The sequence below is a fragment of the Sturnus vulgaris genome, chromosome W (genome assembly GCF_052056855.1).
Source record: "Sturnus vulgaris isolate bStuVul1 chromosome W, bStuVul1.hap1, whole genome shotgun sequence".
Classification (NCBI taxonomy): domain Eukaryota; kingdom Metazoa; phylum Chordata; class Aves; order Passeriformes; family Sturnidae; genus Sturnus; species Sturnus vulgaris.
In genome coordinates, this window is record NC_142282.1 from 35,254,521 (window position 1) to 35,277,545 (window position 23,025).

General features: G+C 45.6%; 1 protein-coding gene across 1 annotated transcript in view; it reads right to left on the reverse strand.

Moving 5' to 3' along the window:
- Positions 1-22,518, reverse strand: part of LOC148220108 (endogenous retrovirus group K member 8 Gag polyprotein-like) — a 152,438-nt gene extending 129,920 nt beyond the window's left edge. The window contains exons 1-3 of the mRNA XM_088155785.1: positions 22,504-22,518; positions 18,406-18,475; positions 16,203-17,288 (exon numbers count right to left, since the gene is read on the reverse strand). Coding sequence (XP_088011911.1) covers positions 16,203-17,288; positions 18,406-18,475; positions 22,504-22,518 — 1,171 coding nt within the window. The remainder of the gene's footprint in view (positions 1-16,202; positions 17,289-18,405; positions 18,476-22,503) is intronic.
- Between the last annotated feature and the right edge of the window lie 507 nt (positions 22,519-23,025).

A 23,025-nucleotide genomic window follows, 5' to 3' on the forward strand; every position in this document is an offset into this window, starting at 1 on the left:
CCGTGTCCAGTACCCCCTCCACATGGAGGTGATCTGATCCACAGGTTAGGTTGCATGCGAGAGAAGGTTTGTCCTCACCCACCACTTCTGCCCAGTAGACTTCAGGTGATTTTCCATCTACTGGGACGTCCGCTGGAACAGGAATGGCCTGGGCAAGGATTTGTCCCTCAACCAGGTAATATGGTGGTAGAGGACATCGTGCCAGGAGAATGAGGCCAGTTATGCTTCCCTTGATGGTCATGGGAGCTACCTCAATCTCTGGGGGTGTGTGTGCTGTGTCACCGACAACAAAGCAATCACTGTCCAGTTTCATGTGGTTTAACATCATGTCCTGTGTACTGTTAGGTAAGTCCACTGTAATGACTGTCCAATCAGGTGACCTGAAATGAAAACCTTTTGTAGTCACAAGCCAAAAACGGCCTAGTGGCTTCCAAACCTTGTTAATTGGACATTTAATATTTTCATTGCCATGCATCCCCACACCCTCCATCCCATCCTCCCCCTTTTTGTTTATTAAGAGAGAGTCTTTTGCGAGTGTGGAGCCCGCAGTATTTATAGCCGAGCGCGCTACTGTGTTAATGGCGGGTACGCGCTGTAAAGCTAGATTTTTGTTTGTTGGTCTTCTTCTGTTTCTGGTTGTGTGGACAGTCTCTGGCGAAGTGTCCTGGCTGCTTGCACTGGAAGCAGATGATGTGCTGCAGCTGCTCTGGTGACATTGGTTGCCTCTTGGCTTCTGGTGTTACAGTGTGTGCCAGTCCTGGATTTCTCTCGTGTCCACTGAGCAGTTCTGCTTCCCTGACGTAGGCTTCTATCATCTATGCTACGCTAGGTGCTGGTTCGAGGGGAAGGCCAAGAATAACCCTACGGCAGGTTTCATTAGCATTCCTCTGAGCCATCTCTTTAATTAATTCAGCTTGTACCACTGGATCAGACACCTGTCTTTCCACGTGCGCACGAAGGCGGTCCACAAACTGTAAGAAATTCTCAGAAGCAAACTGTTTAATGTTAACATAACTGCCTTTAGTATCTACTGTTGGTAATTGATTAAAAGCGTTTTCTGCAACATTGCATATTTTATCCAGGACAGACTTGGATAGTACTCTGGTTTGGCTTTCGGGGCAATGCCAATTCTTTTCCCCACATAGGTGTTCATATGTTATGTCATTATTATCAGCATCTTTTGCATCATCTGAGCTTTTCAAAAGCTCTAGAAAAAGCACTTTCAAAGATCTTTTCCACAGGCTTTCCCATAGATCATATTCTGAAGGAGTTAACAGACATTGGAAAAGCTCTTTGATATCATATGGAATCAGTTCATTTGAGTAAAAGGTGGGTCTCATCATGCCTTTAAAGATTTCACTATTTCTATCAAATTCTCTCTGTACTTTACAAATTTCCTTTTTTATCTTGATAGGACAAAGGTTGATAACTTCTTCTACCATTCCTCTTACCAAGATAAACTACAGGAGCAACTGATGGTATATACTCTTTTTCCTGGTGTTGACTTTCAGGGCTGGGCATCCCCCCCACCCGGACCGGGGTGCTGCCCACCCCCCCCCCCCCCCCCACCACGAGGACACCATCCGTTCCGCAGGGGCTGTGAGCTGACCCTCCCCATCCCCACCCCCACCAGCACTGAACTCAGCAGGGGCACCACTGCCCTCCCCCACCCCGCAGCAGCTTGGAGATAAGGAATGCGTAACTGGAGCGGGGGAGGGTGGTGGGATCCAGGGTTGCAACACCTGTGGGCGGGGTCGCTGGGTGCCGTGCAGGGCTGGGTCTTGGCTGGGGGAGGGGGCAGTGGAGCCGAGGGCCAGGATGGGTTATAGGAGGGGACAGGCTTAGGGGCAGGGACAGGAGGGTGAAGGGGGTTTCGGAATGAAGGAGGAAACACGTGGCTGCCACCATATGGGCCCCCCTACGGGCTGTATCGCATGGCCAGAGCTATCTGGGACCCTGACACCTTCAGGCGTAGCCACGTGGCTGTTGCCCAGAGGGTCAGGGAATAAGGAAGAAGGGCTGACAATTTTCGAAAAATTATCAGAACCGGTATACTGGGGAGGACCCAGGGACTCAGAAGAGCTACAGCTGTGCTGGGTGCCCTGCACCCCCCAGGGAGACCCGTGGGTCCCCTCCAGGTCCGGGTTATAGGGTTTTGGGGAAAGGGAAGGTGAGTCTGAACCGTTTTGCTGCTGTCTGTTGTTTTCTGTCTGAATTAAGTTTCCAAATTTGTAAGAAAATCGGGAGGATTACAGAAGCTGTTTTATCTCCATTTTCCACTTTTAAAGTTAATAAATCCCCTATTTCATCCCAAAATGAAATCGAATTCATATTTTGCAATTCAAGGTCAGATTTTTCAACAGATAGCCAGCTGGCAAAACAGGCTAATTTTTTCTTCGATATTAAAACATTTCCTGAACTTAATATTTCCCTTAGTTGGTTTCTTATACTCTTTTGTAAGGCAGATTGCTGTAAGCCCATGATGTTTAGCAATTTGCCACTATATCTACCCCACTACAGTTAAAAACACAGGAAGAGAGTTTGTTGTTAAAACGTGCCAGGTACACTACGGTTTTCAGGGTTTACTGCATGCTGAGCCGATGTTAATTTCGCCGTTTCTGTTGGTAAAACCCACGTGGCGCCCGCAGCGCTGTAGGGACCGACCCCGCCGCAAAAACCCGCAAAAACAGCAAAAAACCGCAAAAAAAACCTCCGTGCTACCTCTTTGAAACCGATCAAAGCTGCCTGTCTGCTGCTGCGCCTGGGTGACTGCACCCAGCCCCCCCAGTCCGCGAGCCACAACACGTGGCCGCGGGCACACTGAGCCCCGAGGTATCCGCTCACACGCCCGCGCCGTCACTCTCCTCGAGATCTGTGCCATGCCAGCCAATGCCACCGGTGAGAAACCCCCGCGGAGCTCCAGGAACCCACCCGCCGCGAAAGGAGGCTTCCACTCACCTTTTTTTTCTTGCAGGCAGAGGCGTCTGAGTAACTGTAGTGGGTCTACGTCCAGAACCGACCTGCCTGGGCTTCTGACAGGCTCCCGGTGCATGCTTAATGGTCATCGAACTGCACAAAATGCAGGTTAAAGAAATTTAAGCTACTTTATGAGCTCCAAGGCTTCTTGAATCCCAAAAATAGGAGTCACAGCCGAACGTGGTGTGCTCTGTAGAGACAATTCAAGTTGGGCGCCAACTGAGGCTTTTTCTCAGCCCTAAAATGGGGTTCTACGCCCTTCCTCTGTTCTAGCTCAGGTGTTAGCGTGATGGCTCCCGGGGCCCTTGCCTGATGGATGTAAATTAGATAAAAAGAGAGGCTCTTTTCCATGATGAAGTTACAGGGTTTATTTCTCATGGGTAGCAAGGAAAAGAGGGAGCAAGAGAAAAAGAGACAAAGGTCAGGGGGCACAGATCTTTTCTAGGGTCTGAAAAGGGTGGCGGGGAGAAACTGGATCCCAGCCAGCCCTGTATGGCCAGAAGGGGAGAGGGACCAAGCTACAGGGCTTAGCCGGGGTTACGGAATGTACCATTTACAATGCATCTAGGAAATGCAACAGTCTTTCCTACCTGCTCCATCAGAGGCACATTAGAAGAGCAGTATGGACCTGAGGGGCAGATGCACATACCTTCACACACCTCGCAGTGGGACTGTGGTTAGAGCTGGAGGTTTGATACCCTTCCTAATAATTTGAGCCATTAAAACAAAGCCAGAGGTAGCAGACCAAGTGAAAATACAATGCCAGGTTGCGGAAAGAGAATGTTACCTATCTGAACACCTACATAAATTCCCCATCATTCTCTTTGTTTAGGAGACCAAGCCAATGCCCGTGTAAATGAAAACAAGTGTGAATATTGATTTTTCTTGAATCAAGACTCAGCTTTCTGTCCAAGTCAAAGGCCAATAAACGAGAAAGGCTCCGCTGAGCACAGTGCAGAACTGACATGGAAGACAGTAATTTGACCTCTTATGTAAGCAGTGTTTGCTGGGGTCTTCATGCTGGAGAACAGGAATCAATAACACGCACTCAATATGAATGCAAAGAGCAGTCTTTATTTTTAACAAAGTGATGATTTTTATACGTTTTCAGTGGTTACTTAGAGTTTGTTACAGAGTATGATTGGTTACACAAAAGACGTATTGTCCTGGGGTGACTGTATGATGCCTATATCCCCAAATTGTCTGTTCTGTTGGTGTTGAATATTAAATTCTGCAACTTTAAGTCTGGTTCCAGGAGTGAAAGGGCAGAGGGGGGAAGAAGAAGTGCAGAGTTTGTTATCAGAGACTGCACTGGCTCCCCCGCATTCCTGCTCTCAGACTGTGTTGTCTGTGGTGGACAGCGAGAGAGAGCTCTCCTTTGCTCTTGGTTAGTTTTTTGGCTAACTGAGGCAGAGAAGCCCCCTGGATTGTTTTTTTGTTGGTTTTCTTTTTTTTTTCCCATTTTTTTTCTGTTTTCCTGGAACTGTTTGAACCTGCTTTGGACTGAAAACCCAGAAGAGCACGGGGAGCTCACACCTGTGGCCCACCGGGCCTGGCCTGGGCCGCGGCATTCCCCAGCACCAGAGGGACTGAGAGCAGACTGAGTGAGCCGGGCAGCCCATGGAAAGAACTCTTCTAAATCTGCCATCTCCTCGGAATGGCGAGAGGTTTTGCTGTTTGATATTGTTCATTGTTGCGCTGGGAGGTGTGTTGCCTGTTGAATAAATAGTTCTTTTTTTTTCCACTTCTCTCCAATTTTTTTTTCCTTTTCCTTTTTCCCGAGGGACCTCATTCAGAGGTTTCCTCCCAAATTTGCCCTAAACCAGGACAAATACTTTTGGCGCCCAAACACGGGGCTTGAGAAAGTGGAAAAAAAACCTGTTCTGATTGCATTTTGATTATATTTACTCTGTATTGGGGTAAAGCAGTCAGTAACCATGTTGTCTGAAGTCATAATGTCTGCTGTGTCTGTCGGGGTAGAGGCCTTTATGGGTCTTGGGTCCCTAGGCTTTTTTGAGGTTTTAATACCTTTCTGGTCTCTGGGCTTATTTTCTTATCCAGAGATAGCTCCAGTAGTGTCCCTAACGAGCAGTTTTTTTCAGTAGAGGAGCACAAATTAGAATAGCTATTGTGCTGGGCTCAGTGATAATGATTTATAGAAAGTTCATAAAGCTACTGGAGTTTGTTCTAGGTATCTATGGTTTATGGTTTCTTTGTCCTACCCTGCATCCCAGTTCTAATAGCATGTTTTGGGGGTTCATTAGTAATTGCACCCAGTTTGTTAGAGGAGGAGCAGGGGATGAGGCTTTTCAGCCTTTGCTTTCTTTTTTCTCCCTTGAATCTGTTAAGTCAATTTTTGAGGATGTTCAGTTTCCCCTGAATGTCAAGGAAACTGCAGTCCTGGTATTTAATCTAGTAAGCTTCCTCTACACAGTCTGCAGCCTCTCTAGAGTGAGGGCTGAGGTGTCCAGAGGAGCTGATGGGACCCCTGACCCAGGAGTAGGCCCAGGTGTGGAAAATTCTGAGTGGTGTGGGGAATGGGAGAGAATGGGCAGAACCCTGAAGAAATTTTCTGATCCCCCAGCCTGGGAATTTTCACATGAACAAATTCAGAACCCAGACGAGGTGGGGAAATACCTGGAAGAGAAGTGTCATGATGATTCTAATGAGAAAAGGATCATTGCAATAAGCTGGGCCCTAGCATATGCTTATCGCACACTGCTAGATACTGTAGGGCAGCAGAGAGAGGCAGGGGGGCAGGGAGATAAACCAGCCAATACCCCAGTCACTCAGGCTGTAGCTAAACCAGATAGTAAACCTAAGCCACTGGCAGTTGCTGCAGGAAGAAAACACACCAGCAAAACTGATCGGCCAGTGGACAATGATGATGAGGGGGAAGGACCCTCAAGGCAGGCTTCCGATACAAAATCAGAAGTCAGGGCAACTGGCACAGGATCAGAAGCCAATATTGAGTCCCTATCTCTGAAAGACCTTCGTGGCCTGAGAAAGGATTACACCCGACGACCTGATGAATCTGTAATTAGTTGGCTGGTCCGTCTCTGGGATGCTGCAGGCGAGGCTACAATTCTGGATGGCACTGAAGCCAGGCATTTGGGATCTGTGTCACATGATCCAGCTATTGACCAAGGAATTATGAGGGGGGCTAATCCTCAGAGTGTCTGGGCACGGGTCCTGGAAAGTGTGGCACAAAGATACCTGTGTGCAGACGATCTCTATATGCAGCAAACCCAATGGAAGACCATAGAACAAGGGATTCAACGCTTGAGAGAAATGGCAGTGGCAGAGATTGTCTTTTCAGATGACCTAACAACTAGGAATACAGACTTGGTACCATGTACACCTGTGATGTGGTGAAAACTTGTATGACTTGGGCCACAAGAATACTCTTCTGCTTTAGCAATAATGAAGGGGGATGACGGGGAGGAGACCGTGCTTGATATGGCGAAGAAGCTACGAGAATATGCAGATGCTGTGCATGGCCCAACACATGCCAGAATTGCAGCTGTGGAAACACGTCTGCAGAAATTAGAAGATAGGATGGAGGAGAATCATAAGAGACTCAGGGAGGAGATTAAAGAGGACATTCTCCAAATCTCGGCTATACGGATCAAAGCTTCTGGCCCCAAATGTAAACGCTCCCCAGATAGAAAGAGAAGACTGTTCTCACGAGCTGAATTGTGGTCTTTCCTGCATGATTCTGGAGAAAACATGAAGAAGTGAGATGGAAAATCTACTACTGCTCTGGTAAAACGTGTGCTTGAATTGCAGGACAGCGAGATGCAGAGAGGGAGTTCCACTAAAGGGGAAGCAGCTCCAGTTGCGCGTAGCCAAACTGCCAAGTACGATGATGATGATGATGATGATGATGACAATATGTCCGATCCCCTTGAAGGAACCTCCAAGACATATGCTCAAGGAAAGAAGAATAACCAGGCTTAGAAGGGCCCTGCCTCTAGCCAGGTAGAGGCTAGGGAAAACCGTGTTTTTTGGACTGTGTGGATTCGTTGGCCTGGCACATCTGAACCACAAAAATATAAGGCCTTGGTTGACTCCGGTTCGCAGTGCACACTAATCCCATCAAGACATGTGGGGACAGAATCTGTTTCTATTGCTGGTATAACAGGGGGATCACAGGATTTTACTTTGGTGGAAGCAGAGGTGAGCCTGACTTAAAATGAATGGAAGAAACACCCTGTTGTGACTGGCCCAGGGGCCCCACGCATTTTGGGCATAGACTTCCTCCAAAATGGGTATTTCAAAGATCCAAAGGGACTCAGGTGGGCTTTTGGAATAGCTGCTGTAGAGGCAGAGGGCATTAAACGATTGAACACCTTGCCAGGACTATCAGAAAACCCATCTGCAGTAGGACACCTGAAGGTGAAGGAGCAACAAGCGTCAATTGCTACCTCAACAGTGCACCGCCGGCAGTACCGGATGAATCGAGATGCCGTGGTCCCCATCCACAAAATGATCCGTGAGCTGGAGACCCAAGGGGTGGTCAGTAAAACCCACTCACCCTTCAACAGCCCCATCTGGCCTGTGCGTAAATCTGAAGGAGAATGGAGATTGACTGTAGACTATTGTGCATTAAATGAGGTGACTCCACAGCTGAGCGCTGCTGTGCCGGATATGCTGGAACTGCAGTACGAGCTGGAGTCCAAGGCAGCAAAGTGGTATGCCACCATTGAAATCGCCAATGCATTTTTCTCCATTCCTCTGGCAGCAGAGTGCAGGCCTCAGTTTGCTTCCACCTGGAGGGGTGTGCAATACACGTGGAACCGACTGCCCCGGGGGTGGAAACACAGCCCCACCATTTGCCATGGGCTGATCCAGGCTGCACTAGAAAAGGGTGATGCTCCAGAACATCTGCAGTACATCAATGATATCATCGTGTGGGGGAACACAGCATCAGAAGTAATTGAGAAAGGAAAGAAAATCATCCAGATTCTCCTGAAAGCTGGTTTTGCCATCAAGAAAAGCAAAGTCAAAGGACCTGCTCGAGAGATCCAGTTCCTGGGAGTGAAGTGGCAAGATGGACGGCGCCAGATTCCCAATGAGGTCATCAATAAGATCACTGCAATGTCTCCACCAACCAGCAAGAAGGAAATACAAGCTTTCCTAGGTGCCGTAGGTTTTTGGAGAATATACATTCCTGAGTACAGCCAGATTGTGAGCCCCCTTTACCTCGTTACCCGCAAGAAGAACGATTTCCACTGGGGCCCTGAGCAGCAGCAAGCCTTTGCCCAGATCAAGCAGGAGATCGCTCATGCAGTAGCCCTTGGCCCAGTCAGGACGGGACCACATGTGAAGAACGTTCTCTACTCTGCAGCCGGGAACCATGGTCTGTCCTGGAGCCTGTGGCAGAAGGTGCCTGGGGAGACTCGGGGTCGACCACTGGGATTCTGGAGTCGAAGCTACAGAGGGTCCGAGGCCAACTATACTCCAACAGAGAAGGAGATCTTGGCCACCTATGAAGGGGTCCAAGCTGCCTCAGAGATGGTTGGCACAGAAACACAACTCCTGGCATCCCGACTGCCAGTGCTGGGCTGGATGTTCAAAGCAAAGGTTCCTCCTACCCACCATGCCACTGACGCCACATGGAGTAAATGGATTGCCCTCATCACACAACGCGCCCGTATTGGAAACCCGAATCGCCCTGGGATTTTGGAGATAATTACCAACTGGCCAGAAGGTGAAATCTTCGGTCTTGCTGGCGAAGAGGAACAGGAACAAGTGACCCGGGCTGAAGAAGCCCCACCGTATAACCAACTGCCAGCAGATGAAACATGCTATGCTCTTTTCACTGATGGTTCCTGCCACATCGTGGGGATGAACCGGAAGTGGAAAGCAGCCGTATGAAGCCCCACACGACAGGTTGCACAAGCTACGGAAGGAGAAGGTGGATCAAGTCAACTTGCTGAACTCAAAGCTGTTCAGCTGGCCCTGGACATTGCTGAAAGAGAGAAGTGGCCAAAGCTCTACCTTTACACTGATTCATGGATGGTAGCCAATGCTTTGTGGGGTTGGCTGGAAAGGTGGAAAAAGGCTAACTGGCAACGTAGGGGAAAACCAATCTGGGCTGCTGACAAGTGGAAAGACATTGCCACTCGGGTAGAAAGGCTACCTGTGAAAGTCCGTCATGTAGATGCCCATGTCCCCAAAAGTAGAGCTAATGAGGAGCATCAATACAACAAACAGGTAGATCAGGCGGCACAGATAGAGGTGTCAAAGATAGACCTAGACTGGCAGCACAAGGGAGAGTTGTTCCTGGCTCGATGGGCCCATGATGCCTAAGGCCACCACGGTAGAGATTCTACCTATAAGTGGGCACGAGACCGAGGGGTGGATCTAACCATGGACAGTATTTCTCAAGTTATCCATGACTGTGAGACATGTGCTGCCATCAAGCAGGCCAAGCGGGTGAAGCCCCTCTGGTATGGGGGGCGGTGGTCCAAATATAAGTATGGAGAGGCCTGGCAGATTGACTACATCACACTGCCCCAGACACGCCAAGGTAAGCGCTCTGTACTGACCATGGTGGAAGCCACCACTGGATGGTTAGAGACCTACCCTGTGCCTCATGCCACTGCTCGGAACACCATCTTGGGCCTTGAGAAACAAGTTTTGTGGAGGCATGGTACCCCTGAGAGAATTGAGTCAGACAATGGGACTCATTTCAAGAATAACCTTATCAACACCTGGGCCAAAGAACATGGTATTGAGTGGGTGTACCATATCCCCTACCATGCACCAGCTGCAGGGAAGGTGGAGAGGTACAATGGACTGTTAAAAAACACTTTGAAAGCATTGGGTGGGGGATCTTTTAAGAATTGGGAGCAGCATTTAGCAAAGGCCACTTGGTTAGTTAACACCCGAGGTTCCACAAATCGAGCAGGCCCTGCCCAGTCTGAGTCCTGGCATACAGTAGATGGAGATAAAGTCCCAGTGGTGCATGCCAGGGGTTTGTTAGGGAAGAGAGTTTGGATCAATTCTGCCTCAAATACAGACAAACCCATTCATGGGATTGTTTTTGCTTAAGGACCAGGTTGCACATGGTGGATAATTCAGAAGGATGGGACAACACAATGTGTACCTCAGGGAGATCTAATTGTTGGGTGAGAACCATATGTAAATATTACTATTGAATATCACTGTCATTGTCTGTCTATAGCTGTACCTTGCATATATATATGTGTGTATGATAATGATGTATGTGTTTATAGAATTAGTGTGTGTATCAGATATGGTAGTAAGCTGACGATATGGGGATAAGGGGTGGAATGTCTTGGGGTGACTGTATGATGCCTATATCCCCAAATTGTCTGTTCTGTTGGTGTTGAATATTAAATTCTGCAACTTTAAGTCTGGTTCCAGGAGTGAAAGGGCAGAGGGGGGAAGAAGAAGTGCAGAGTTTGTTATCAGAGACTGCACTGGCTCCCCCGCATTCCTGCTCTCAGACTGTGTTGTCTGTGGTGGACAGCGAGAGAGAGCTCTCCTTTGCTCTTGGTTAGTTTTTTGGCTAACTGAGGCAGAGAAGCCCCCTGGATTGTTTTTTTGTTGGTTTTCTTTTTTTTTTCCCATTTTTTTTCTGTTTTCCTGGAACTGTTTGAACCTGCTTTGGACTGAAAACCCAGAAGAGCACTGGGAGCTCACACCTGTGGCCCACCGGGCCTGGCCTGGGCCGCGGCATTCCCCAGCACCAGAGGGACTGAGAGCAGACTGAGTGAGCTGGGCAGCCCATGGAAAGAACTCTTCTAAATCTGCCATCTCCTCGGAATGGCGAGAGGTTTTGCTGTTTGATATTGTTCATTGTTGCGCTGGGAGGTGTGTTGCCTGTTGAATAAATAGTTCTTTTTTTTCCACTTCTCTCCAATTTTTTTTCCTTTTCCTTTTTCCCGAGGGACCTCATTCAGAGGTTTCCTCCCAAATTTGCCCTAAACCAGGACACGTATATGTGTTAATAGTAATTCTATTGGTTCATCTAAGATCTATCTTTCTACAGTCTAGTTATTGCGTAAGATACTCTTTGAAGTGGACATGGTATGTCAACTAAACAGGATCTTGCTTCCCCAGATGTCTTTTCCTTTGTTCTTGCTTATCTCAACGTTAAAAGTTATGATTTTGTTTTTCTCCTATAGTCACGCCAAGGACACGGTAACCTTGAACAGACCTTTAACATAACTAAGGTAGTTTTCTATAGACAGGCTGCAGAGCCAGAGGTCCTACTAGGCCGCCAACATCTCCCCCTTTCTTTTCAAGAACAGCATTGGCCATACGTCGAATTTGAAAGGAAAAACCCTGGATGATGCAAGGTCCCATACATAACACAATTACTACAATTAGTACAATAATAATTCCTATCTTAAGGATATCCTTTACCCATGCAGAAATCCCAAAAGATATTAACCCGTCATCAAGGGGGTTGTGATTGACAGTAATCTTCTTAGGGTGATCTTGAAGCCATTCTAGCTGCTTATGGATTGAATCACTATGATCGGACAAGTTAAAACAACACATTCCTTCAAAATCTTCACAGCCTTTACTTTGGGCCAACAAAAGGTAATCAATAGCTGCTCTGTTTTGAAGAATAGCTTGTTCTACTCCATAGTTCCACTTCATCATTGCATTTATCATCTAATTCCGAGACTTGTCGTTTTTCCCTTCGATTTTTGGAAATGTTCCAGGCAATCAAATGATTATAAGAGGGTAGCATTAAAGATAACTTGCCAAGGTAACAAGGACCCCCATAAGCATGATGAGGTATTCCTTGCCAGGCTCTATCTCCACAGATTAAATATAGGCCTTGAGGTAGGGAAAGGGGCTTAGAAATGTCTAAGTGAATATGACCTGAACCCCACCCATAGGGGGATGATCCACAATGTTCACTACTATTGTAAAACTTACGAGGGGTTAGCCAGACTTGTTTTTTAGATTCGTTAATGTTCCAACTAGTCTGCCCAAAATACACACATCCGGAGTGATTTGCTTTTGGGCTGTCTAGTAAATTTAATTCTTGAGGATCCCATGGCAGGGTTGTATTTAGAGATTTGATTATTTTTGCCAGGCAGTGACTGTTGTTTTTTACTTCTGAGCAATTGATAGGGGGGGCTATAGTGATTTCTTGTGGTTGTACCGGTGACCCAATGAGGCAAGTTTTAAATGGGTCAGTGGCTGCACTAAGATGTAAACAAAAATTTGTGTTACCAGTTTTGTTGGCCCAAGCGATCCAGAAGTTCTCTTGAGGGAGGGTGATTGATTGCGAAAAGCACTGGGTAAGAGTCAAACATAGTGTTAGTAGCTTAATTAGCATCATTATTGCTATGGATTTTGCAGGCAACAGTATATTGGCTAGATATAATAATAGTACACCAAGCAGTCTCAACTAGCTTTGTATAATTTAAAATATACCACGCATGCAATGCTAAATTCCTTTCTTCTATTGATTCAAATAAGCTTATAGCTTCACTAACAGTTAAGTCAGGCAGTTTTAACCACTTTCTAAGTGATTCTAAAGGTCTTACTGATTGGCGTTCCTGACATTCATTACATCCATAAAAGCAAGTATAAATATCACTGGAGTTATACTCCCTTTTACAATTTCCACAAAAGAAAGTTCCTAATTTCCATACTACACAACCGCAAAGAGGAAATAATACTTCTTGTATTCTAGACCTAAGATATTTCTGTACTAGTCTACGCAAATCAATCACATCTGGAAAGTCTGGGATATTAGGGTGTGTTCTTATTGGTTCCTTGAGAATAATGATTAGGATCGGGATGAGATCTTGCACTCTATTCATCCACCGTTGAATTTGGCTCCGTGTCTTCTCCACTTTCCTCAATCTTTGATATCCAAGGCTTGACCCACTTGGCTGGGATCCAATTCGGTTTAGCACCTCTTAATGCACAAGCATAACCCTGTCCCCATGTCAATAATTGGTGGGGACCAGTCCATTGTTGTGATTGGGGTTCCCATACAGATACTTGTATCTTATGAACAGTCAAAGATTCATCCTTGCAAAAATGCAGTGTAATGGGCAACATTTGGGTTTTTAGCTCAGGGCGTTCCATCCACATTTTCCAATTGTGGACATACAATGTTTTTGCTACGATTTCTTGTGGAGAGAGGGTGACATTCCCCTCCCTTTGTAAAGCAGAGAAAAGGCGTTTAAGGTCTTGATGTTTGCGTTCTACAATAGCTTGCCCAGTACTATTGTGAGGTACTCCTGTGACATGGGTAATGTTCCATCTAAGTAGGAACTCAAGTGAAGTAGAACTAACATAATTAGGACCGTTATCTGTTTTTATTTGTTGTGGGACACCATGCACTGCAAAAGCTTCTAACCAGTGTCTGCAGGTTGCCTTACTTTTGGCGTTTATCATAGGCGTTGCCCATACTAGTCTGCTACAGGTATCAACAGTGACATGTACATGTTTAAAGTGTCCAAATGATGGCACGATTGTGACATCTGATTGAAACAATGTTCTAGGGTGGAGACCACAAGGGTTCACTCCTTGTAACTGGATTGGGGGTAGTTTTGCCCAATCAGGACAACATGCTATGATACCTCGTGCCTCTCGTTTTGTTAGATGGAATTCCTTCTGTAGGCTTAATGCTGACTGGTGAAAAAAGGCATGAGAGGCAACGGCAAGGTCAAAATTACTGAGTCCAATGGCTGGTGAGGATACGATTTGGTCAATTTTGGCATTTCCTTCTGATAAAAACCCTGGTAGATTGAGATGGCTGCGGATATGTGTTGAGAAAAAGGCATGGTGCCTGATATTAATTACATTTACTAGAAGAATGAGTTCATGATAAAATAAGGAGTTTGAGATTCGACCTATTAATGCGTCCTCAATTCTTTCCAAGATAGAGGCAACATACAGGGAATCGCTAACGAGATTAATTTCTTGAAAGTCAAAGTGTTGAATAGCTAAGGTTACAGCCTTGAGTTCAAGTAATTGTACTGATCCTTCCAGATTTTGGTAAACTACGACATCCCAGTTGCCATTTTTCCATATTGCATATCCGAACCTTTTGGTCCTTCCACTGGCATCAGTAAAAACAGTGATCGCATTGGGAATTGGCTTAGAGTTTCGCAATGTTTGACCTTTTAGTGGGAGGTTAGTGGAAAACAAGGCATGTGACGGATAATGATTATCAAGTTCTAAGCCAATAGTGGCTGTAGTGAATGTATACGATAGTGATTGCCATTCAGTGCAAAGAGGCAAATTATTTATGGGCACATAAAGAGAAGATGCATCAACTCCAAAAACAGTACGCACTCGTTGATGTGCTTTCAGAATTAAGGATCCTAAATGATCAATACGTCTTGTAACAGAGGAAGTGGGGCTACATGCTAAAAACACCCATTCCAATAAGAAGAAAGTCTTGAATGATTCCTGCCCAATTATAGCCATTTGTTCAGCAGGGTAGTTAATGATATAAAGGTTTATTGGTATGGTAGGATCAAACCTAAAAGCAGTTGTACAATGCAACTTCTTAGCAATTATTTGCAGTGCTTGTTTCCCTTCTTGGGTTAATTCCCTTTTATCATTAATGTCCTTTGAACCTTGTAACAATTTTCTTAAAGTATCTAAGTCTTGATTTGAAATACCTGCCCATGCACGTATGCTTTGAATGTCTCCTAGAAGCTTTTGCACATCATTGACTGTTTCAATATTTGCATGTAAAGTTACCTTTTGAGGCACAAAGCGAGCTTGTGTTATTTTAAAGCCCAAGTAAGACCAAGGGTCGAAGAATTGCACCTTTTTTTTCTGCCACTTTCAATCCCCACTTTTCTAATTCTAGCAATAATTCCTTTTGTTTTAAGTGGGGTAATGGAAATTCATTTGCGACTAAAATGTCATCCATATAATGATATGTTAGAAAATTTGGATTATTAAGTCTCCATTGATGTAAGGCTTGGTCTACAAACCATTGACAAATTGTAGGACTATTTTTCATACCTTGAGGGAGTACCACCCACTCATATCTTTTCATAGGTGCACTGTGATTAATGGAGGGCACACTAAATGCAAATCGTTTGGTATCTTCAGGGTGCAACGGAATGCTAAAAAAGCAATCTTTGATATCAATAATAAACAGGTGATAGTTTTTTGGTAAACCAGCTGGCGATGGCAAACCTGGTTGCAGAATTCCTAAAGAGTGCATTTGATTATTGACTGCCCTTAAGTCATGTAAAAATCTCCATTTTCCCGACTTTTTTTGTATAACAAAAACGGGGGTATTCCAGGGACTCATAGAAGGTTGTAAATGACCAAAGGCTAATTGTTCTTGTACTAATGAATGGAGATGCTCTTATTTATCTTTAGTGATGGGCCACTGAGCCACCCACACTGGTTGGTCAGATTTCCATGTTAGTTGTATAGTGGGTCGAGCACCTATCGGCTCAGTGGCCTCCCCTGAAAATGTTGGTTGGTTAAAATGACATTCCATTGACTAAGCGTGTCTCTACCAAGGATCCAAAGAGGAGTGTCTAGTACATAAGGTTTTACTACAGCCTTGTTTCCCTCTTTATCAGTAATTTCTACGAATTCCTGACTTTGTAAAGTACGGGTGGTTCCAGCAACTCCTAAGATTTGCTCATTTAAGAGTGTAGTGGGCCACTGCTGAGGCCAAGCAGTTAGTGGTATTATGGTGACATCTGACCCAGTGTCTAGCATCATTGAATGTTCAAGCATTTCGGAATCATCGATATTATCAGAATACAATTTTACGGTTACTTGCCGGGTTGATCTATCACTAGTCATGACTTGAGCAAAGGCAATTAAGGGTCCGGTACTACCAAAACCACCAGATCTTTGTGAATTAGTAGCTGTTGGAACCTGGGGAAGAAAAGGAACAAGTTGAGCAATTACACTACCTTGTGGAATGAACATTGGTGGGGAAAAGACTTTCACTACTATTCTGATAACACCACTATAATCAGCATCAATTACACCAGGTAAAACGAAAATGCTGTCTAAAGTGGCCGACGATCTCCCTAGCAATAATGCGGCCATACCGCCACCTAGTGGACCTTTGGTAGTACTATCGATGACGGTAACAGAATCATCAAAAATAGTCACGGAGTCTCTAGTTACCAAATCGACTCCAGCGCTCCTTTTTGTGGTGGGGAGCATGTTGTAGAGACAGCCATGGCTACTGAGGGGTTCTTTTTGTTCGCCGCGCCCCCCCTTACAGCTCATCTCGTTTCCCGCCAATGGTGTCCCATCCTTTTTAAATTTGGATTGGCATTCATTTGCCTTGTGGCCAAACTTTTCGCATCGGCGGCAAGTGCCGACAAATGATGTAGATGTGAGGTTCGTATTGTTATTTTGTTGTTGTTTTGCCAAACTTGAAGGACAATGCTTTCTAATATGTCCGGTATGACGGCAATTATAGCATGTATTGGGAGGGCCTTTGTCCCCCTTCCCTTGCTTGTGTGCTTGAGTAATGGCTGCAGCTAAAGCAGCAGCATGAATTCGAGCTTTGTCCTTTTCAATTTCTAAAGGGGCTCGTGAACATTGTTCAATCATTTGTATTATTGTCATATGAGCTGGTAATGCTGCTAATAATCGCTTGCAGGTGGCATTTGCATTTTGCATAGCTATTTCTTTTACTAAAGTATCTTTCATATCAGGAGGGACATCTGGTGCTACCTCTACTCCTTCCTTAATCCTGTCCACAAAAGACAAAAAGGATTCATCTTCCTTTTGCTGAATATGTAAATAAGGTTGTCGAGGCTTACCTACTTGGGGCAAGTTGTTAAAAGCTTCTAAAGCAGCAGACTTGCTTTGAGCTAAAATGCGAGCCCCTAACATTGCCTGTCTTTGTGGATCGATGAATTGACCATTTCCCATAAGCATATCTAGCGTGGCAAAGCGTAGAGGATCACCTTGCGGCAAATTGACATTATCTAATTGTTTAAGCTCCAATCTTTGTTGCCACTTTGCTAAAAATAACATATAACTAGTAGGTCCTAGTATAAGCTCAAACATAGCCTTAAGGTCGGCAGGGACGAGTTCTTGATATTTTAGCAATGCTTCTACTTGCCGCTTTACCAAGCGATTATCAACACCGTAGTCCATTACAGATTTTTGAACCCTTGCTATCATTTGCCAGTCTAAGGGCTGCCAAGCATTATTACCACCAGTTCCTCGCACCACCGGAGCTGAGACAAACTGAAAATCTCCCGTCAACTCAGCATTTGTTACCACTCCTTTCCACCTCTTATTCATGTCAAAAGAAGGGTCTTTGGGGATGGAAGTTTTGTCAGGACCTTTCCCTGAGCCTCCCGAGCCTCCCAAGCCTCCCGAGCCTCCTGAGCCTCCCTCCCCTCCTTTGTTCCACCAACGCTGAAAAGAGTCATTAAAGGTAGTTAACAATCCCATCCCTTCCTTTTCTGTAGAATGAGAAACATTTGTGTTTTCAATTTCAGAAAGCATTATTGGGGGTAAACCTTTAGATGTTAGAAATTGATTTGCAGTAGGCATATCCCACTCCCCCGCCTTAACCAAATTGATAATGTTCTGTCGGCATTGAGATGTAGAAGTATTCGGTGCAGAAAAAGAATTTTCCTCTAAAGTTTTGAGGCCGGAGAGAATGGCGTTATGGGCCTTTTTATATGCTTCCCGAATCGTTTAACTTTTGGAACCCTTATCAAGCCGCTTCATTTCACCTAACAGTTCAAGCATGGTTTCGGTCTGCTTTTGCAGTGTGGACTGTAAATCATCCTTGTCCATTTCTGTTTCTTCGGGAAGAGGCACAGTCGCTGGGTCGAAAGTGGGAGGTGAGGGCAGATGTAACACGGGGTCAGTATTAGTGGGATTAGCGGGCGCTACCCTCATTGTTACTGGGGGTGCCGTAGGTGCCAAGGGCGCAGAGGGTGCCGTAGGTGCCGGGGGTGCAAAGGAAGGCACATTATGAACATCGGTAGGGTCCCAGGGTGGTATTAAATCATCATAGGGGCCACGGGCCGCAGGGGCTGACACGTACGCAGGTGGGACAGTAGCAGACTCTTGGGTGAGTTTACCAGCAACGGCAGTGACCATGGTCTGTGCTGCGAGTTCCAGCTCAATTTCAACACCCATTTGTTCAATTAACATGCGCAGCTGCCAGTACGTAGGAGCTAAGGATTTCACCTCCTTATTCCCAGTTTGTATAGCTTCCCACAAATCTGCCCCGACTTCTTGCCAAGTAGTCTCTTTAACAACATCGGTAGAGTCTTTTAAAAAACCACGATGTTTAGCCCAATACAGTAAATTCATGAGCGAAGACCGATCAACAGTCTCTCCTTTCTTTTGGGCGAGTTTCATTAAGGCATCACCAGTAGCCTTCTCGATAGCTGATAACGTGTTTCCCATCCAGCAAATTTTTTACAGCCGTCTAAGGCTCCCACTCACCGGTCGACAGTGGCCACTCACGCCTCTCTCGGACGCCCGGTGGCAACCGCTGCGGGAAGTCAACGTTCTCCTAGGCGGCACGCACAGAGACCCTCCACAAAAAAGTCCGTCTGTTAAGCAGTCTGGCCTCTTCGGATCATCACGTCGGGGTCAGCAAGATCCTGGGGTTTTCATGCTGGAGAACAGGAATCAATAACACGCACTCAATATGAATGCAAAGAGCAGAGTCTTTATTTTTAACAAAGAGATGATTTTTATACGTTTTCAGTGGTTACTTAGAGTTTGTTACAAAGAGTACGATTGGTTACACAGAAGACGTATATATGTTAACAGTAATTCTATTGGTTAATCTAAGATCTATCTTTCTACAGTCTAGTTATTGTGTAAGACACTCTTTGAAGTGGACACGGTATGTCAACTAAACAGGATCTTGCTTCCCCAGATGTCTTTTCCTTTGTTCTTGCTTATCTCAACGTTAAAATTTATGATTTTGTTTTTCTCCTGTAGTCACGCCAAGGACAAGGTAACCTTGAACAGACCTTTAACATAACTAAGGTAGTTTTCTATAGACAGGCTGCAGAGCCAGAGCTCCTACTAGGCCGCCAACAGTGTTGGAATGGTTCCCCATCCAAAAGGAAGGATGTCAAATGCTTCTTTGGAAATATTTTAACTTCTGTGCATTTCTTTCTTTGTAATGAACTAATCTGTAACAAGCCAGGACATGATTGTGTTCAGTAGAAACAGATCAATGGCAACATTTAGCCTAAAGGTTTTATGAGATTGATCAGGAAGTTCGATTTAGATTTAAAGGCACTGTAGTCATATTTAATTTTATTTCTCTCCGTACTTGAGTCTCTTAAACAGGGACCTTCAATTGGACAGGAATGGGATGCTGAAGCAAATTGTAATGGATGACGTAATGGCTTACCCGGAAGCATTTTGTGGGAATTGATTTCTTCTAGGTATCCATCAGCCAGCATTTTGGTGTGAAGGAAATCTTCAAACAGGTAAAACAAAAATTCCCGTTGGTTTAAAACCTGACTGCTATATTAATTTTTCACTTTTGAGAAAATTTTCATGACCTTTAAAATTCAGACTATATCAAGTATTGTTTCAGCCATTGAAGAAAGTGCTTTTGATAGAGATAGGAGAGGGAAACCAAAACATTTCTCAGAGCCGCACTCTGTCCTTGTTACAAATGGCACTTGAGCAAATTCATTTTCCTTTGGAACAGAAAACGACAAGGTAACAGGCTTATCATTACGGATTTGAGTGTTCCAGGTTCTTTAGATAGTAAGTGATCTATTCAAGATGATCTCTTACTGAAATAGATCCATTTTGAGAAGGGCTATGGATTTCTTAGAAGAAAGCAAATCCCTATGTTAAAACGGTGTGGTGGGTGGTTTTTGTTGTTGTTTTTCTTTTAGAACTTGCAAGGCACAATCGACTTCATAGTTCGAGATCCAAATAAGACCACGACATTCCAAACAGGTGTTTCTTTTTGGTTGTTTTTCAATCTGTATATCTTTGGATTGTACCCAGTAGAACTGTGCTTGAACTGGAAAGAAGTAGCGGAGGTTTCAGAAGTGGAACATACGGTGGAACAGGAAGCTGAGAGCATTGTGCAAGGAGAGGAATGAGGGGTAAATGGTAAGAGTTTCCTGAGTCGGAAGGGACCCCTAGGGATCGTCAAAGTCCAACTCCTGGCCCTGCACAGACACTCCAACAGTCCCACCCTCTGCATCCCTGAGAACATTGGCCAAACGCTCCTGGATCTCTGGCAGCCTTGGGGCTGTGTCCATTGCCTGGAGAACCTATTCAGTGCCTGACCAGCCTCTGAGGGAAAAAACCTTTCCCTGATAGCCAGCCTAATAGTCCCCTGACACAGCTCCTGGCATTGCCTTGGCTCCTGTCCCTGGTCGCAGAGAGCGGGGAGCAAAGCTTTCCCTGTGCTGCCTTTGAGGGTAGCTGAGAGGTCCCAAGTGAGGTGTGAGCTCAGTGTCCTCTCTGCAGCTGAACCAAATGCCCTCAGCCACTCTTTGTATGGCTTCCCCTCCAGCCTCTTCACTCTCTCTGTGTCCCTCCTTTGGACATTTCTCCAATAGCCTGAGGTCTTTCTGACGTTCTGGCATCCAAAATTGCCCCCAGGGCTTGAAGAGAGCGCACTCCCAGCCCAGCGCAGAGAAGGGCAATCACCTCTATCGAGCGAGCGCTGCCACAAGATAGGGACAGTTGTCAAAAATCAGCTGGAGAAACAAATCTAACAGAGAAACAGGTGATCTAGGCACAGGAAATGGAAGAAGCAGTGGAAGAAGAAGATGAGGAGAGGATTCCTTGAAAAAGTGAAGAAAATGAGCATGCAGAACAGGGACTAAGCATTATGCAGCTAAGTAAGCAAGAGAATAAGTTTGAAAGTGAAGGCAGTTTTGTCCAAAAGACGGTGGAATAGGAAGTCTTTTTGCTGAGAATGAATAGAAAGGTATTTTCCGTTAAGTTTGTATACGAAGCGCACAGGGCTCTACATCCTTTTGTGGGAAAATGGAGTGTGTAAAGTTGCCAATCATTTTGGAGCGAATTTGGAGATTTTTGGGGTCGCAGGTGAATTTAGGGTTGAATTCTGGGGACTTGGTGGTTCCCAGGGGAATTGGGGGGACGGGTGATTTGGGGAGATCCAGGTGAGTTTTAAGGGGTCCCAGGTTTATTTTGGGGGAGAATTTGTGGAATTTTGGGGGATCCCAGGTTGCGAGGTTTGGGGTTGTGTTGGTTTGAAAGTAAAACCAGTGCGAGACTCCAAGTCAGTAATACAATTTTATAGGAGAAAAGAGAATAAATAAAATACGTGCAATAATATAGAAGAAAAACCACCAACAAAGTCAGAAATACAACCTGACACCCTGTCAGTCATGGTGTTGGTAGCAGTCCGTATAAATGGTGGCTGCAGTCCTCCTGGATGACAGATGTGGTTCAGTTGAAGCAGTGCTCCTGTAGAAGGGGCAGTTTTTCTCCAAAGATCCAGCGATGATGTGGAAAAAGGTCCAACTTTCCTCTGGGATCCAGTGGAAAGGACTGCTTTGGTGTTCCAAATCTCAGTTTTTATCTAGGTAGGAAATGTTTGGCTCCTCCCCCTAGCTGGAGCATCTCCCAATGGGATGATGTAATCTTATCAGTCACACAATAGGACTTAATGGCCCATTAACATAATATATCTGCTGGAGGAAGGATGGGTTGTGATCTTATCAGATGGCACATCAGCAGAGGATATCTTCCACAGAGAAAAGGACCACCACCCCTCCCACATTTTAACAGATGGTGATAGAATACACATTTTTGCATTGTACCCCAGGTCATAATCCACCCCTTATTCTATTACCAGCTACATCATACCCAAACCAATACCCTGTTACAGATATATAATCCAAAATGAAACCTTACATACAGTTCTCACTAAAAATTAGGTCTCCTTGCAGTACACAACGGGTTTCCCCATCTTTCTGCATTACCCACCAAGTGCAACCAGGTCCTTGAGCAAAAACAATCCCATGGATTGGTTGACCTTTGCCTGTGGTGGGATTAATCCAAACAGTCTTTCCTAAAATACCTTTCATGTGTGCCACAGGGACCTTGTTTCCATCCACTGTGTGCAGGGGTTCAGAGTGGGCAGGACCAGCTCACTTGATGGACCCTCGGGTGTTAACCATCCAGGTGGCTTTGGCCAAGTTCATTTCCCAATTTCTGAAGGTTCCACCACCTGGTGCTTTCAAAGTAGTCTTAAGGAGTCCATTAGACCGTTCAACTTTCCCGGCAGCTGGCGCGTGGTAAGGGATATGATATATCCATTCAATACCATGTTCTTTGGCCCAGGTGTTGATAAGGCCGTTCTTGAAATGGGTTCCGTTGTCTGATTCAATTCTCTCAGGGGTACCATGCCTCCAAAGGACGTGTTTTTCTAGGCCCAAGATGGTGTTCCGGGCAGTGGCATGAGGCACAGGGTAGGTTTCTAACCATCCTGTAGTTGCTTCCACCATGCTCAGTACGTAGCACTTGCCCTGGTGGGTTTGGGGAAGGGTGATTTAGTCAATTTTCCGGGCTTCCCCTTACCTGTACTTTGACCATCGTCCACCGTACCACAGAGGCTTCACCCGCTTGGCCTGTTTGATGCTGTCCATGGTAAGGTCCACCCCTCGGTCATGGGCCCATCGGTATGTTGCATCTCTCCCCTGATGACCAGAGGCATCATGGGCCCAACGAGCTAGGAATGATTCTCCCTTGTGCTGCCAGTCTAGATCTACCTGTGATACTTGCACTTTTGCAGCTCGGTCCACCTGCTCGTTGTTGTGATGTTCTTCATTAGCCCGGCTTTTGGGTACATGTGCATCCACGTGTCAAACCTTTATGGTCAGTTTCTCTACTCGGGCAGCAATGTCCTGCCAAATCTCAGCTGCCCAGATGGGTTTCCCTCTGAGCTGCCAATTGGCGTTTTTCCAGCAATCCAGCCACCCCCACAGACCATTAGCTACCATCCATGAGTCAGTGTAGAGATAAAGCCTTGGCCACTTCTCTCGTTCAGCAATATCCAAAGCCAACTGGAAGGCTTTTAGCTCTGCGACCTGACTCGATCCA